Raw genomic sequence first — 13,643 nt, forward strand, 5'->3', positions numbered from 1 at the left:
ACACTTTAAGAAAATAAGATAGACACATCTCCACGAAAATGCTGATCATCTGCAGTTGATACCATACAGTCACTAGCCATGTGTATCAGTTTAACATTTTGCATAGTCTGCTGTTAGTTGTTATTTTATCAGGCAATTATCAGTATACAACATATCAATTATGAATTTGACAAACATGCACAATTCAGGATATTGGAGGTGAACTCCTGATAACCTTGACTCTGGTGCAAGGATCTGTATAAGGAGGTGGTGGTGACTGGTTTGTTAATGGTAAGAAATGTTCAGTGGATAACTCTGTATGCATTTGGTGACACTGGAAAATTAATGAGATTCTTACTGGCTACAGAAGAAGTCTTAACACTTCACGGACCAGTGATTTAAATATTTAAATCACCCTGGGGACTGGCATTTTTAGACATACTACCCTAACTTGTGCACTGTTCACTTTAAAAATTAATATAAAATCTCCTAATTAATTTTTTGAACTAAAATTTTTGGAGAACACTTACCAATGCTCATAGAAGTGCTTGAGGGTGTGATATTTCTGGAAACTTTCCCCTTTGTGAAGTGGCATTACACAGAACTTGCAAATGTATACATACTCCTTTTTTTGTGAACTGTGCAAACACAGCATTGCCTAGAAGTATTCTTCCCCTTGGAATGTTCACTCTTCACAATTTTCACGAGGGTATTTTTCCGCATATCACTCAAGAGTTGCCCTGGGGGGTCCACATGAGGCCTTCGTGGGGTGGGAGTTNTACTAAGTCTTTGTGTGACCCTGGTTCTGCCGCCACCATCTGGACTGTAGCCCAGACCTTTGCCACATTCATCAGAAATGCTTTGTATTTCAATTTTGAATCAGGGTTTAGATAATTTAGATTTTTTGCTGTCCCCGCAATGTTACTAAGCGCAGTGTTATTACTCACATTATCGTCAGAGCTAGTGTCACTTTTACTCTCTGTCACCACAATTATTTGTCGTCCCCCATCACTGTCGCTGTCTGAATGACAATCCATTACTACGCATCTCACAAGTCAGGTCAGCTAGGTCATCGAAGGAGAATTTGTCCTTGATCCATTCTCCCCACTAGCTACTGGCTGATACACACAGCTTGAAGAAGGCAAAGCATTTTCCTTTATAGTCGGTTAAGTAAACAGCGAGGTCAAGTTACTGACTGCTAACTAAACATTCCAGAGTTTTATCATGCATCTGCAGGCGGTTGTGTGCAATGTAGGTGGTGCCAGAGCGATATATAGTGTGTTGCAACTTATCATGTTTTAAAAACCTGTTAACACACGAACGGTCCGCCATGTTTAAAAGTGAAAAACCTTTTAAAGAGTGCGCGGTCCGCAAAGTGTTAAACAACAGTGAAAAGTGTATGGTGCTTTGAATCCACTTGCAATCCCATTTTCTTTCAGGTGATTGATGGCTGTGCTTTCCGTGTCTATGGCCACTGGGTAAAGAAGGGAGAAGGACAGAACCGAGCTGCCTTGTTTGAAAACACACCCAAGATAGAACTTAAACATATCTACGTGAGCAACCTGAGTCGATAACGCATGGTTTCATATAGCCTATCTACAGTGAATTGATATACACAAGCCAACATTCAGTCAGTGTAGACAAGTGTCAAGTTCCTAAATTTAGTGTAGGTCACATGCATCCATAGTCAGTCATATTTTACATGCTAGAAGTGTGAACTTCTAGGGACACACATTGTTTACATTGTCTTTATTACGTGTCATCCTTGGATTATCCCAACCTGTTATAAAATTACTTTGATGAAATTGAAAAGAATGGATTCCCCAGAATTATAAAATATAAACGAAAAAGCAGAAGGTGCTTAAGAAGACTCGAAAAAAATATCATGAAACAGGTACAGCTCTTAATGTTGATATTTATACTGCATCAGAGTGTTGATGTTTTAGAGTGTCTAATTTATTTTTAATGTCTTTCCTACAAGCAGCATCAGTCCTGCAGATGCAGTACATGAAATCATGGCTTGGAGCAAGTGTATGAGAAGCAGTTGTTTTGTCTGATATTAAAAAAAAAAATTAATCTCAAGAAGAGTATAGGTAATTTGACAACCACTTAGTGGCATGCAGTATTCAGTCACATGGAAACAAGTTACTGGACACACTCGGGACAGATTAGAGAGATATTCTGTCCCCATTCATAATTTATCACATAAATCTTAATTTTTATGCTGTATACAGAGTGTGTAAAGTGAATGCATAATTGGGAGATAGTGTCAGTCCATATGTTTCATCTTCATAACTGCTTCACAGATTTTGGTTAAGTATCGTAAAAGTAACTAACTGTATAAACAAAATCATTAAAGCATTTTTCCATTTGGGTTTCAGTTTTATCTGCTCACCCACTGGCACAACCAACTGCATGAAGCTGGTTAGATGCATCCAGTCATATGAGACAGACTACAGTTCATGCTGTCACAATGAAGTGATTGATTGATTAGTTAACAACAAAGATATAATAAGGGAAACCACCTCACTATTGCAGATGGCTTGTCTGATTGCACTAAGCTGAGAGCAGCTGAAATTAAAGTTGAAAGTTTCAAACAAACAAAAATGCACATTGAATGTGAACATTTTCACGAGGTTGGCTGTGCCAATGAAAGCAGCATATGGGAGTCTGATAAAGATATATTAAAGTTAGGATTACAAGAGAAATATAAGAGAATTTAGAATAAAGATTTTTTTATTGTAATATTTATTCTCTCTTGTTGACAACAGCTGATCCTAGGTGCTTATTTGGATTTACTTAATTTTCTTAAGTTGTCCCAATGAGTGAGACTGGCTCATTTTAATGGACCCAACTGAGTAGGTACATCCCCACTCTTTCACCTGAGAAAGGAAATGGATCAATTTCTCAAAACATGTTCTGTTCAGAAAGCAGGTCATGGACAAAATCCAGAAACCCAGTAATCCTGATTTTTTAATTTTGTTTATATTTAACCAAATTCATGGTCATAGACTTTCTGACTAAATATAATACCTTTGCAATTACAGATTTGTATCTGCAACATAATGGCAGTAATTTTTTTCTGCAGAAGGAGAAAATATATTTATGATACAAAATCAAGAGTATTATAAAGATGTAACAGGTAACATACTTGAAGAAAATACATAATAATTGATACTGTTCATTGCAATAAATTTTTTAAATGTATATTGAATTGAAATAATTGAATTATTACATGCATAATAATCATTGAAGATCAAAATATTACTGTGTATGAGTGGTGATAAGATATAGCAACCAAAAGTTGAAGGAAGATCACTCTCTTATGGGATATTGACACTGTGTAGTATGGTGAATAATTGTCAGTGCTTTAGAGGAATCTCCTGCCTCCATCTTCAGAATAGAAGAATTTGTTAATAAAGGAGTACAACTTATTTTAAGCAACATATGCTATACAACATTTGAATCAGTGAGATTACACATTTGAATGAAGTTCCAATTTTCCTGCTACAGTATTTGAACAAGAAGTAAGTAAATGTAATGGCCAGAAAGGTATGTAAGATAGGCACAATAGATCACTGTGGTTGCAGTGCACGGGCCAAGAAGGCCCACCTCTTATACGTTCGTTCATTCATTCGTTCATTCAAGGTATGTAAGATTGCACTTAGAAAATGCATGTACTCCAGTTAGGAGTGTACCCCTTACTGTAAATGTACTTGACTCATTCAGTGTGCTGGCAGCTGCCACTTTGCTGCTCCCACTCCTTAACCTTTTAATAAGAGACAGGAAGACATATTAACCCACCAGTGTGATGCAAGTATTCTAAACACTGTTTTGGGGAAATGAACTACCTTATTTTACCTTAATTATCCATTTTTCATTTTGTTCCCCAGTTATAATTTATTTATCCATGAGTTAATGCAGTTATTGCTTAAAACCACAGCTGCAACTCTGTGAGTACACCCTTCCAGCATAGTGTTAACATTTAACCAATGAAACATTTTGTGTTCCCAAAGATGTTATCCAGAGTACCTTCACAGGTCACAGTAGGCCATTAAGAAAGCATATTCTATATACATTCGTTGATATACAATTCGCAGAAATATTTGTTTCATTGGAAGTATTCATGTTGATCTGTTTATTCATGGTCACATGTAAATGGTATTCAAATGTTCAGCAGTGCAGTGGTACCTAACTTCTTTTAGTCTGAAGTTTCCTCGATGTGAATAAATAAGTCTCAAAAAAGATAAGAATGTTCTCATTGTTTCAAAGCTTTATAAATATGTTTGTTATGGTTGTAACTTAACTGTAACAGCAGAAAATAAATCATCTTTCACAGAGATGCTATGTATGTTAAAACTCATATCTTTTTGAGTTATTTAATTGACTGTTACAGTGAATGAAACAAATATTGTATAAATATGTCACTTCTCTTCTTATAAACCCCTCACAGCAACAATACCATTTTGCATTCTGTGCAAAATAACCTTTGTACAATTGTTAGGTAATAGAAGAAGAAATGACATGACGTACCTAAGTCTCCATTATATGACTTTAGATGTCTCAAAGACTGACGGATTAAAGCCTTAAGATTGTTTGTGGTTGATATTCACTATGAATAATATGGCATATATTCTTCCTTATTAAAGAGCACCACTGCAAGCTGACAGGAGAGAATTCATTGTACAGTGTATAGGGTACCATGTAGCTGCACTGGAAAAGTACATTTCCTACGTTATGCAATATGGTACACATTGTATAGACATAGTATCTCCTAAAATGGCTATGAGTAAGTGTAAAATAAAGAATGTACATTTGAACTGGTAATGTAAAAAATCAAGATTGTGTGGTCTGTTATCCTTCTCATACTAGGCTAACATCCGTTTTCACATTTCTTTATATTAAGGTATTTACATAGTGATACAACACTGGCCTTTTTATTTCAACTTTCATTGTATGCTGCTGCATGTTCTAGAAAATATTAGGATCTAAGAATGATGGTATGGTCTGGTAATTTACTGTTGCAAGTAAATTCTTGGTTTTGGGACCTATGACCATACTTTTCTATTCATGACTCTTTACTGAGTCATGAAAGTGATGATGGAAAGTTGTTTCTTTATGCATGTTGTAACATTATGAAGTCTTGTTGGCAGATATTAGGTTCCTTTAGCCCCTGTGGGTCTCATGACCTTTCTTTTAACCTGTATGTATAACTGAGCCAGTTCCTGGACCTACATAATTAACCCTGAAGTTTGTATCCACCCACAAAACTACATGGTGTCACAACCTAGAAGCATAAGATCTTGTTTCTTTATGTCATATTGTAGATAACTTCCTGCTACTTTTCCAGATTTACTGGGCATCCATACTTAGTAGGGTGGGCCCAGAACTTAATTCTCTGCAGTCATTTATATTTATTTGTAACATACAGTAACTCTTCATTATTATTCTGCAAATTTTGGTTTCTTCCCCATATATTATCATATTACTGAGATACAATCCCCTCACTCTTCTGTTTGGTTAATGTATTTTTCTCCAATTATCTGTGGCCAGGAGACATACTCCTACAGAAAGCCGCAAAGGTTCGCCTCCGTTATTGTATAGTGGTAGTATGTGGTAGTTTGCAAAATACACGTTTTAAGGCCCTGAGGAGGATTTCAAAGCATTCAGGCCTAGTGTCCTTCCAGCAAATGTTCGGCACTGGCGCTAAACGACAATTTTAACAGATTACGAAGAATGATGTTACCTGGCACTATACTAGTCAAAATTTATATTGAATTATTTCCTGCTCGATTTATGGTTATGTAGGTCTCGTACATAATAGTTTGATTTACTTATCCATAATTAATTTGTTTATTTAAAGTACTATGACAATGTCAATAACTGTATCAAATAGCGAAAAATCAGCTGGGCCAAATACGCTCTCTATATCACAAATCCCTCCAAGTTCCCACCCCACATACCTGTAAACTGTGTTGCATGTACTAACCTTAGCTAGGTGCACAACAAAGGTCATATGCATGAGACGCCAATATTTAGTGTTCTGTGTGTGTGCGTTTCTAAATAGGCATAATAATTTTTTATGGTTCGCGAGTTTTTTTCTGTTACGTTAAAATATCATGTGTCACCAATAACAAAAACATGCATAGTTCGGATCGGGTGGCGATAATTATTGATGCAGGCGCTTTTACTGCATTGATTACGTGTCCTTGTTTACGTTCTGCATATGGCAACAGTGTGCGGAAACCCATGTGACAAGGAGGAAACGTGACAGCCAGGATGACGCTTGTGTTGGTACCGGGTTCAAGCAGGTTATAAACCCATTGTCGAAAGGTAGTAGATTTCCATGTTATTCTAATAGTGTAGCAAACTACGTTATTCGAACATTAACAAATTTGTATCCTACAAAAACGTAGCGGGATGCGTGTTAGGCGTACGACCTAAGGACGAACACGCCCTGTCCGCGTTACGTCACACAGAGCTCTGTGATTGGATAGTTAGAAGACCCCAGACACGTGAACTAAGTAGCAGCAAGCATGGCAGCTGATGCGCAGTGGTTTTGAGTTTTTTGTGGGGTCTCTAGATCGATCATTTTTAATCATTCTTGTACTTTAAAGAAATCGAACGAGTGTGCTAATGCGTTGTTAATGAATTTATTGGTTTACGCACTTTAAAAAACTTTTTGGCTTTGGTTCAGTCGTCAAATTATAATGCGTGTGAATTATGGTAAGGGTTTTAGTGGCTGCGTGGCGTGTTGGCGGTCCATAATCGCTCGGCCAATCGTTGCCAACATCCTTTTGTGACGTAACAGGCCTGGCGACGATTCATTGGCAGTTGTCGTTGGCAACCCAAACACTCACGTCACTCACGGCCTGGGCCGGGGCTGGCAGTGGCTGCTAGGTCCATGCTGCAGCCCCGTCTGCTGTGTTTATTTTACATTCCGCAGTAACATCTGAATTATTGTGTGTGGTAATAATGGAAGCGTAAGCTCAGACGGCGGGAGGGCGAGTTCCAGAAGAACAATGAGTCTGGAGACGCTTCTGGAAGCGGCGCGGTATGTGGAGCTGCAAGAGGCCCAGCGGCTACAGCAGTCGTCGTCCTCCTTATCTTCCTTGGCACGTGGTACTGCTGGTATGTTTCAAGTTGCAGTTATTACCTTGAAATGTGCTTTAATTTCTGAAATGTTAGGAATACCGTTTGTTTACGTTTGCTAGTGCACCCCACATCTTCGTACTGTTAGTTACGCCCAGTATTAGTAGCATCAGAATTGCAAAGTAAAGTGTCGTGTAGAGACTGCTGCCGCAGTATTCATTGACTGGTGTGTATGTCCGGATGACGGCATGATGAGACGTGCCTTATCGATTACCGTAACAGGGCTCGAAGGGTGCCGGCCCTGTCATGGGCATAATGACTAGATGCGCAGGAAACGTTCTCGGTGCTGCAACTGTGTGTAACCTTAAAACAGTTGTGTAACCCCACAGTGAAGCATCTTATGTAGAAAGTGAGTCTGGAAAGTAATGGGTTTCAGAAATAATGACAGTGTTTAAAAAGGTCATTGGCTTGTACCACTACCATGTGTAGTTTATTTTGTGGCCCCACCAAGACAACAAAGGGCCAATAACTTTGTAAACTATGTCACTTGAAACGCGCCTATTATGTACGACGTTACGGTTACAAACTTATGTAGGCCTATAATTACGCATGCGGTGAGGTGTTGCCCTAAAGTGAGCATGTTGTCAAGGAACCCACTGTTGCCAATTCTAATTTTATGACATGTACAAGTTCGTTGTACTGTCGGCAGATGGAACTGCTGGAGTAATTGTTTCTTTTGTATTTGCTAACAGATGGCAGTCCACATGTTTCGTGAGGTGGATTATATGGGTTTGAATTTTACGTATAAGCTACACTGAGCTTGGAAGAATTGTAATGCACTGGGTGCAGAATCTTCTGTGTTTTAATTTAGTGGGACTCTGCAACTTTAGAAGAGTTCTGTCGTTTGGGATATAACTTTTAACCCTGAATATGAAGGCTGCATGTTCCTCCGAAACGTCGGTTGACTTTCAGCGGATTACTCGGAGTTATATTCCAGAAGATAAAGCTCTTCATAACCACCGCGGTGAGAATCTCAGATCTGTTACTTTTTTCTCAGTGGTTGCAAAATTTTGGCTATGGTGTTACGTTCTTGATCAATGTTATAATTTGCAAATACGTCTTATGTAATTGGTATTTAAGTAGAGGGCATCAGGTGCAGACTGCCAGGACGTGAATATTTCGAATTATGAGCTGAAGCGATCATATCGTGTTTGGTTAGCTGGGTGACCTACCTCAGCAGCACATGTGCCGAAAGTACGTCACAATCACATTTAATATATATATATATCAGCAGAGATGTTATTTATTTAACGTCTTTCTCAGTAGTTCAGATTATATGGCATTAAACGATAGGATAGATGGAAATTGTTTCATTGGAAAGGACGTGGAAGGAAGTGTTAATGGGTTGATTTGAGGCAGGCTTTGCCATCTCCGCAAATCCATGGAGGTACTGAGGAAAACCCAGAAATTGTTAGTGAAGATAGCTGGTTTCGGAACCCACATTTGAAGCCGGCAACTCCCGAATACAAAGCAGGCGTGCCAACCACTCCACCATCAAGTTCGGTGAGAGAATGTTTTTGTAATATTTCTTATGTGTAAAATTGTAATTATATCGGCAGAGGATAGTAACGGATCACTAAGCATGGATAGTCATCTTATCAAAAGTCACTGTATAACATATTGCAGTTTCTTTTCGAAAGTAATTACTTGCATGTAGATTTATAGGAGCCCCAAAGGAAGAATACAATCTTCTGGCTTGTAACGATAAAGTCGGCGAAATCCACCGACTTTTCGGAGGAACGTATCGAAGAGCATAAGCAAAGTGCTCTGCTTGCCTCCTTATTGTAGGCGTTTTGCTTTGCTTACTCTTCGACGCTGAAGCTGGAGGCGATACGTTTTTTCGAAATGTCCATGGTCTTCGCTGAAGTACGTGGCGTAACCCAGAATGTCGACCTCGAAGCCGATAGTCCCAAAGTTTAGAAACGAACTTTTTTTTTGTCACGCATTTGCTGCATCATTAGGTTAAGTACATATTAATGTATAACATCAATTTTTAATGTAAAATTTAACTTCCACTCATGCCGCGGTTGAATGGAGCCATGGACACGATGCATGTGGCGACAACTTTCGCTACATTCATTGCATAAGTGCATTTGTCTAGTAAAATATTCTTATCCTGCCAGCACTTTATCCAGCAACAGTTTCTAGTTTTGGGATAGGCGTAATGGAAAAGGAAATTAAACACCCAGAGCCTTGATCGATGGGGTTTATGTGACCTGTCTGGCAGTCTTAAGATTGGAGTTTGTACCGCGGCATAAATAGTTCAGCTGTAACAAAGACCAGCTCCATTCGCAATTAAGTTATGGGTGTTGATCATCTGGCAACAGTGTTTGACTGGGGGTTTTCATGGTGGGCGGAGCGTTGTCAATCCGTTTGTTCGAATACTAGTACTCGGTTAGTACGTGGATATGTAGTACCATGGTTATGTTTGTGGACCAGCAAGCCGGCGGTGTCAGGATAATGCCGCCTCCCAAGAAGAAATGGATACGTCATTACTTTCTCGGTAAGCGAAAACAGTTCATCCACACAGTAGGTAAGATTTTCATGAAATGGGCGGTGTTGCTGACGTAATTTTTGCTTATGAAGACGCGCTCACAGTTAATATAAGACGGTCTATTTTTGGGTCAAGGGCTTCAAAGCCTTTCAGAAGTACGCATGCGCAAATCCACCTACGGCGTGACCAGGTTGTCACGTGGCCCGTGGCGACCCACATTGAATGTTAAGACCGCAGGTTGTTATCGATAAGGACTTTGGCTTCCATGCTTCGACCATTTGATTTTTGGCTTCTAGAGGAAGAACCTACCCCTGGTGGGTTTATGTCGTTCACTGCAGCAGCGCCGCCTCCACCCCCACCTGTTGTCTCTTCTTCGCAACATCAACCGCCGCCCCCACCGCCCAGCAGACCCGCCCACAATCAACATGTCTCCAACGGGAGCCCCGCCCCTCACCAACCACTGGACCAGCCGGACGATTCCAAGGAATTTCAGAAGCGAGCGTGAGTTTCATTTTGGTTTCTACTTTGACGATGTATGTGGATGGCCGAGATGTATATTTAGTAATGCCCTGTCTTGCTGCAGGGCCGGCACACGCGAGGTGCACAACAAGCTGGAAAAAAACCGCCGTGCGCATCTAAAGGAATGCTTCGAACTATTGAAGCGGCAATTGCCGGCCTCCGAGGACGAGAAGAAGTCTTCCAACCTCAGTATCCTGCACAGTGCCCTGCGACACATCCAGGTAGCCTTTCTTTTTAGGCGTGATCAATGGAGCATGTGAGGCCATGTGCTGTTGGAAGCACGTGGGTCTCAGTTGGCGCGGCGTTGCCATATTACCGATTTTCCCATACCGGAACTCTGGCCTTGTGGGAAGGGATGTAATGGTACCAAGGTTGATGATTGGAAGTATAGAGAAGGGAAATGTTTGACCTTTCATAACGTTCGGGTGTTTGCTTTAGCTAACTGCGTTATTGTGGGTATTTCGGTCGCATTCAATGACTGCTGAGTTTAAACCAGTATTCCCTTCGTGGCAAGGTAAAATTATATGAACCAGATTTTGATTTCAAGTAGATTGCTCCCCTCCCCTTATTACTTGCCGTATTCGTGGGTGAGTGAAACTGTAAGGTGACAATTAGAAAAGCAATCCTTGTTTAATTCTCCATGTCTTGGTGATGATGAGTGAACCTGTTGTACAGCATGATATGGGCCATTGTAATATGTTGTTTAATCGTACATCAGTGCAAAATAGTATTTTACTGTAAGAATAAAAGCTGTTTCACCACTTCTTTAGAACTGAATATTAAACTACAATTTAGTCATTAGAGCGCTTTCATATTTTTTTATTTTGTTTTATTATTTTTTTGTGAAAATACCATGCTCCTTGTGTGTGTTTCAGTTTTTTAAAAAGTTGGCTGATTCCCATTAAATCTTCCTGCAACATAGCAACAACCACCACCAACACAAGTTTCATTTTTTGATTACATCTCAATCAGGACTGTGACAAGGTTAGGGGCTGGATGATATGAGTTATATTCCTCACTCATGGAGCTGAGCCCTTCTTGAGAAGCCTCCAATTGTGCAGCTACTCAAGAACTGGTCCTTATCCTCAGCCATACCAGTCCAATCCATACCATCCCATCCTGTCCCTCTAAGATCCATTTTAATATTGTCTACCCACCTATGCCCTGGTCTTCCCAGTTGTTTCCTTCCATCTGGCTTTTACACTAATATCCTATATGCATTCCTCTTTTCCCCATTCGTGCTACATGCCCTGGCCATCTCATCCTCCTTGATTTGGACATTCTAATTATACTTAGAGAAGAGTACAAGTTATGAAGTTCCTCATTATGCAGGTTTCTCCAACCTCCTGTCAATTCATCTCTCTTCAGTCCAAGTATCCTCAACACCCTGTTCTCAAACACCCTCAGTCCATGATCCTCCCTTAATGTCAGAAACCAAGTTCCACACCCATACAAAACCACAGGCAAAATTATAGTTTTGTATATTCTAATTTTTATGGTTTTGGACAGCACACATGAAGACAAAAAAGATTCTGGACTGAATTGTAGCAAGCATTATCCAAGTTCAGTCTCCTCTTAATTTTCTTCTAAAGTAGGTTTTGATTTATCATCATTCCCAAATATCTGAACTGTGCCACATTTTCAAAATATGTTACCTATCTATATCATGATTTTGCTCTGCATTTTGGTGATGAGACAACAACATATTCTTATTTTTCTCTTTGTTTACTTCTAGCCCAGCCTTCTTGCTAACGTCAATTAAAGTTTCTGTGATTTTCTTTATGGTATCTGTATTCTCGCCCAGTAGATTAACATCATCAACATAGATGAGCAGCTGATGTGGGTTACATTCCTAGCAGGGAATAATGTCTAGACTGGCTCTGAGGCTCAACCAGCCCCCCTCTTCATTGGGTAATGGAGATAAAGTGGTAAGGGTGAAGCTGACCGCTCATCTTATCCAGCGCCGAGGTCAAGAATGGTGGAGCTGTATGTCCACTTTCCCATGTGACTTCATGGCATTGTGCTTAATTATATGATATCCCATTCCCTTCTTTGGGTTGTGAATGTTGCATTGTAATAGCAGCTGTGCAAAAGTAACATGAAGTCACTAAAGTTAGGAATGTGGTCAGGATCGTGTTATAGCAACCACTGAATTTATCTCAGAATGTAATGTCTATATATGATGTAGTGTAATATCCACTGAACTGGCCACTGGGAGACTCCTTGCACCAGAGCAAGCCTGTTAGTAGATTTCATAGGACTTTGGATCACTTCTTGGCAAATAACGCTTTGTTCTCCAATGTTGCTATTCTGGGTGTACCCATTCTTGTATAATCAAACACAGAGCCACGTTCTTCAAATTTCTGACTTAGATTGTACATGACCGTACATGTTGGTGGGTGTCAGTCAAAATCACACTAGTGTGCAACAGTCACTGGGAAACCACTTGTATACACCATTTTTAAAGTAAAAATCTTCTTGTGTTTATTGTTTGTTGTTATTAACCTTTAAGTGACGGCCCTTTAAATTGCGGTAATGGCAGCGGGACGGATTTGATTTAAATACCCGCAATTTTAAAGCAATAAAAACTGTAATAATTTCCTAAAATTGCTGTGATTTCTACATTTTTTGTGATAAACAAACCAAATAAATGCTGCCTTTTTCTAGAAAGAATATAGAATCAGATACTGTAATTTACAGACTTTATAAAATGTGTAAAAAATTTTAGACTGATTACAAGTATAAAATTCCCAAATTTGTCTGTCTACAAGAATTCATATAGTTCTTGGAACTAAGAATGCTCTATGCAGATGTGGCAACATAGCGGATGGATATGCAGACATGTTTTGTCTTGCATGTCTCGAAGCTTATACATGTAGTACCTTCTTTAGGAATGCAGAGATGAGGGGCGAGTATCTCTTCGTTTATAAGAACGTTGATTGTTTATACACAACAAGTTCTTTGTACTGACCCTACTTGGTTAGTTTATCACAACTCTTCAAGGCTATCGTCTTTATACCACAGCCAAGCAGTGTCATCAAGCTTCAAAGTTTCGCAGCGAGAAGGGTGATATTGTCAGCTCACCATGGCGTGGTCTCGTTTGGAAGATTCAGACATTTTTCAACTCATAAATGACTCCGAATCAGATTGTTTTACCGACAATTCTGAGAGTGGCGTTGAGGAAAGTGATTCAGAAATGGATTTCGACGAAGACCCATCATCTTCGTCGGCAACCTGGGGACCACCACACCAGCATGGCAAGAGGAGTGTGAATAATTATTCAGGTGGAGCTGTGGGCAAACTGTGGCAAACAGTTATAGCATCTGTCGTCGAACCTGGAAATGGACAAATAAACAATTTTTCCATCTCCTGGATCTGAACAGTTACATCCTGTTGTCACACAGAGAATTTCGTCTCGCTCTTGTGCGGAACATGCTGGAAGGGGTCCACCTCGCCATCAACGGCCCAGGGGTCGAACCCCAGCCGTTTCATCGGAGAT

General features: G+C 39.7%; 1 protein-coding gene across 1 annotated transcript in view; it reads left to right on the plus strand.

The window, feature by feature from the left end:
- Positions 1-13,643, plus strand: part of LOC111867026 — a 69,225-nt gene that overhangs the window by 32,609 nt on the left and 22,973 nt on the right. The window contains exons 8-11 of the mRNA XM_033752517.1: positions 1,419-1,547; positions 6,939-7,110; positions 9,922-10,126; positions 10,209-10,365. Of these exons, the coding sequence (XP_033608408.1) occupies positions 1,419-1,547; positions 6,939-7,110; positions 9,922-10,126; positions 10,209-10,365 (663 nt within the window). The remainder of the gene's footprint in view (positions 1-1,418; positions 1,548-6,938; positions 7,111-9,921; positions 10,127-10,208; positions 10,366-13,643) is intronic.

Source organism: Cryptotermes secundus, unplaced genomic scaffold (assembly GCF_002891405.2).
Source record: "Cryptotermes secundus unplaced genomic scaffold, Csec_1.0 scaffold1483, whole genome shotgun sequence".
NCBI lineage: Eukaryota > Metazoa > Arthropoda > Insecta > Blattodea > Kalotermitidae > Cryptotermes > Cryptotermes secundus.